The 4,989-nt window shown below is 40.9% G+C and overlaps 1 protein-coding gene across 1 annotated transcript; it reads left to right on the forward strand.

Moving 5' to 3' along the window:
• Positions 1-1,338: 1,338 nt before the first annotated feature.
• LOC308689312 (E3 SUMO-protein ligase KIAA1586-like) lies at positions 1,339-3,531 on the forward strand (the record flags this gene model as incomplete). The annotated part of the gene is made up of 1 exon (XM_081362964.1): positions 1,339-3,531. One exon carries the CDS (start codon positions 1,339-1,341, stop codon positions 3,529-3,531), a length of 2,193 nt encoding a protein of 730 aa, XP_081219090.1.
• Positions 3,532-4,989: the final 1,458 nt, after the last annotated feature.

Genomic DNA, 4,989 nt, shown 5'->3' on the forward strand with positions numbered 1-4,989 from the left:
TATTAGGGTTTCCCTCAATACTTAAGGATTCCCCAGCTGGACATATAAAACGCTTAATGTAGCTTAATGGACTAATCACAGTGATATAAAAGACCAAACTCGTAGGCAAGCAGATTGAATCAGAATAACGCGCAAAGTTAATGCTGAGCGTTTCCCAGTGATAGACTGGCATAAGTTGGCTTGACGTTGGACATTCGCACATTTAGGGACCGTCTCTAAAGTGTATACGACATTGGTGTACACATGTTTATAACTTCAATAGCATGTGAATAGAACGACTTACAGTCATAACACCAACTGTAAAGTGTTCATGTAGTGTCAGGCATAATGTGCACCCTTTGGATTTTTGATATTTATTCAAATAAATTAAAGTTTGCTATTGCAGTTAGAAACGTGTATGCCAATGTTTTATGCAACTTTTGAGACGGTCCCTAAATGTGCGAATGTCCAATGTCAAGCCAATTTTACATTTATTAGGGTACATTTAGCAATTTATTTAGCAGACGCTTTTATCCAAAGCGATTTACAGTTAAACTAACAATAGGAGGACAACAATATGCAAGTGCTATGACTCTTCCCAGTTTAAGCTAATGCAATACACGTAGGCATAGCCTACTATATGTTACTATACTATATATATATATATATATATATATATTAATATATATATACTGTAGAGAGAGAGAGAGAGAGAGAGAGAGAGAAAAGAGAAGAGAAAGTGTTGATTTTATGCCAGTAGGCTATATCACGAAACGCTCTGCATGAAACTTTGCGCGTTACGTTCATATTCTTAGTCCATCTAGCCTATATAGTAGCCTACATCCCCAATAAGGTGCGAGTTTGGTCTTTTATATCACTGTATTAGTCCATAAACTACGTTAAGCGTTTTGTCCCGACGGAAGGGGAATCCTTGAGTATGAGGTATTGAGGGAAACCCATAGTGCGAACTACGGGGGAGCTAGGGGGAGCTCGGCTCCCCTTAATAAGACATGGGCTCCCCTGAAAACGAGATATGTGAAATTTTGGGGGGTCTCAAAAAATATTGACAAAGTATATATTTTGACATGCAATTTCAGTTGTGTAATGTGATCATGATGGATTATTATGTGTAAAATAGCAAAAATATTATTCATTCATGCATGACGGCGATTAAAACCTAATTTACTTCAATAAATATTACTATACATGCTATTCTTGTCATGAGCATCAATGTGTGGGGGCGCTGCGGTGCAAATTCCATGTTAGTACGTCATAGATTTGTAGAAAAAAATAAACATTGGAGGCCATTTATCTGCGCGCGAAGTCCTTAATTCATTCTGCAGTAATACCATCATAGCCATGGCAAAAAGAAAACAAGGCAGTTTAATTAATTTTGGTTTTATAAAGAAATTGTGTAGTGATGACGTTAATAGCAGCACGACCGATTCACCTGCTGCAAGCACTGTTAGACCTCCCGCCGCGCCCGCGGTGACAACGCAAGAAGCTGAAGAAATAAAGTCCTCTCTGGTTGAAGATGGTAACAGCTCGTCAGAGGCCGGTCACCATCCTAACCCCTCTTGCTCCGAGTCCTCTCTCCCGTTATACTGGAACATCCAGCAGTGGAGAGACTGGAAGAGCCGATATACATGGCTGTTTGTTAAGGATGGAAGCTTGGGGTCCATCGCTTGTAGGGACGCAAAAAACCTTCTTCTGTCTGAAAAGGTACCTGGCACGCACTTGTCTGAGGAGTGGATTAATGGGGAAATAAACAGCGCTGCTCAGAACAAGTTGCGAAAAAAGATATATAAACACAGGGACAGCATTGCACACAAGAGGGCCATTGAAGTGGCACTGATTAAGCAAAAGGCGATTCTGCCAAATAAAGTAATTGAGGTGAATTCCAAATTAATGGAGGAGACCGCAACGTCATTCAGGTCCGCCTATATGGTGGCTAAGGAAAGGCTGTCTTACAGAAAGCTTACCCCTTTAATGAAGCTTCAGGAGCTTAATGGTGCAAAGGTGGGAACTGCGCATAAATCAGATCACTCCTGCGCTGAGATTGTAGGTCATATTGCACATCAAATGCGGAAGAAGTTTGTTTCAAATATTCGAGAGCTCAATTCAAAAATTAGCATCACCATTGACGAAAGCACAGTACACGGGCGTGCCAATCTCATCGTATACGTGAGATGTGATGTGAGTGGCAAAGGAGATGTAGAAAATGTTTTTTTAGACATTTTAGAGCTTAAGCAGGGCACAAATGCGGAGTCCATTTACAACAGCTTAAAACAGTGCCTTCATACAGCGGGACTAGATGATGCGTTTTTAGGGGAAAACCTCATCAGCACTGCCACAGACGGGGCTTCAGTTCTCACTGGCAAATCCACTGGAGTCATTGCAAGGCTTAAGCGTGACTTTCCAAACATCCAGTCCATACACTGCTTGGCCCATCGCCTTGAATTGGCTGTCCATGATTCTTTGAAAGTGGTTGCTGGATGTAATCATTTCGAGTTTTTCATTGCCAAGCTGTATTCTCTGTACCACCAGTCTGCAAAGAATGTGAGATTGCTTGAGAAAGCTGCTGCCGATCTAAATATGCAGATTTTGAGAATTGGACAGATATTCAACATCAGATGGGTGGCGAGTAGTTTCAGTACTGTAAAGGCGGTCTGGAATAACTACCCTGCTTTAGCGCGCCACTTCAAAACTGCAAGTGAGGATGCATCTCGCAACGACACAGAGAGGAAGAAATTCCTGGCGCTATACAAACACCTCACAAACTCAGGGTTTTTACTTGATTTAGCTTGCATGAAAGACATTCTCCGTGAGCTGCAGGGCCTGTCACTGAAATGTCAGCAAAGAGATATCACTCTAGTTGATGCCAGTTGCCACATTCTGCAGTGTATTGATATACTGAAAGCAATGAAAGCGAGTGGAGGGAAATCCACACAGAAGGCCGAACAGCGCACGTCTCTGGGGCTGTTTAAAGATGTTCAACTAGTTGAGGGCACAGGCAAGATTAATCAAAATCAGCTTTATCAATCTGTGATCGACAATCTCACAAGGCGAATGCCAGAATCAGACCTCCTACAAATGCTAAAACCCCTGGACAAGCACTTTTGGCCACAGGATCGGAATGATTTGATCCTGTATGGAGAAAACGAAGTACGTGCACTTGCTAAACTGCTTGGTGAACCAGCCAGAGAGGTGGTCGAGGAGTTTCGCGACTGGAAATTACAGGACAAAGCACCAGGCAGAAAGCTGGAAAAGATTTGTACAGCGAGTAGAACATACCTTCCAACTTCAGCTGAGTGTGAGAGGGGTTTTTCTGCCGTCAATGATACTGACAGCAAGACCCGCAATAGGTTGCGTGAAAACAGCCTCTCATCGCTTCTTTTTCTGGACATTAATGGACCCCCATTGCAGAGTTTCGACCCAAAGCCCTTTATCATATCTTGGATTAAGGCAGGTCATCGCCCATCCACTTCTTGGATTTCTGGACGAACAGCAAAGGAAGCTGACTTCAGGCCTCTGTGGTCGATTTTGTGTTAAGGTAAGGCTTGTTATTCCCAATTATGCGGCTGGTTTGTTATGGGTCTGCGTGTGACTCTGGATGTCTTAGGCGTAATTGAACGGAAGAATTATGGTATTATTCTAATCTATAGCTTGACAAATAAGTTAATTTAAAGGACAATTCCGGAGCAAAATGAACTAGGGGTTAATATGGTTACCGAGTTGATCGTTCTCTGTGATGTGTTTTCATGATAATAAATAATTTGACACAAAATATTGATTTAAAAAGGAGTTTATTGATTTAAAAACGATTGTATTGCTTCCGCTAAAGAAAATAGTCCGTTCCGCGTCCATAGCAACGCTCTGTTTTTCATGGCAACGGTGTGTTATACTTAGCAGCGGTCTGTTAAGAAATAACAGACTGCATTCTACATCGGAATTCAACCAAGCCATGTAATAAAGTATAATAGTGCATATACAGTTGTAGCTGTTATGTGTCTTTGTAAGTTATTGTAAGTCCTTTTTTTGAGGCACTCGTGTCGATAAAGTATAATAGTGCAACCCTTGTAGCTGTTGTAAGTCCGTCTTTGAGGCACGCGCAAGCACACGAACCCCCCCCCCCCCCCCCCCCATGATTATAATCCTGTTCATGTAGAGAAAGCTGATGACATGCTACACTGGGAAAGTAACAATGAAGGTACTGAATGAAACAAACACAGCTTTTGTGTCTTTATCATCTTTTCCGCATATATACTGACACGATAATCATTTTCATTTTATGAATGAATGGCTTGCTCTAACTGTTGCTCTGTCTTCGTCAACAACAAGCGCTTTTGCACCACCTGCTGGTGAGGTTGACTAACAGCATATGGAGAGTATCTCGGTAATCTACTGCTTTTCCTGCAGTTCCGTTGAATTTACTGTCGAATTTGAACCACTGAATTTGTGGAAGCGAATTTGCAAAGCGAAATAAAATGGACCGAAAATTGCCTGTTGAATATTATAGGTTGTATTTTTAAACAGTTTGAATATTTTGGAAGTGAAATATGAAAGGTGAATATGGATTATTGAATTTTTAATAATGAAAATGTGTTTGAAATGTTTTTAATTGAAATATTCACAGCTTAAATATTCAACCATGTTGAATTTCAGCACATAAAAATGCAAGCCCTAAAAATACAATGCATTAAAATGCAAGCATGGTTAATGCAATGCCTATTTTTTTTCAAGTAGTGCAATTCAACAGGCTTTTTATTTCAAAAACATTTGACATTATTTTACTTCCATAGACTTTCACCCAAGGATATACAAGCACTCAAACTCACAGGTTTGTTCTTCCTAGAGAGGACAGACAGTTCACTCACTACAACCACACCAGTGGCGGCTGCTGGTCTTTCAAAGAGGGGAAGCTCATTTTCGGCCTACATCATAAAAATTGTCCATTTATTTATACGTAAATTCTGCCCAACGTTCCTTTTCAAGAAAATGCTCTGTGAC

Source organism: Scardinius erythrophthalmus (genome assembly GCF_964197995.2).
Source record: "Scardinius erythrophthalmus genome assembly, chromosome: 4".
Taxonomy (NCBI): Eukaryota; Metazoa; Chordata; class Actinopteri; order Cypriniformes; family Leuciscidae; genus Scardinius; species Scardinius erythrophthalmus.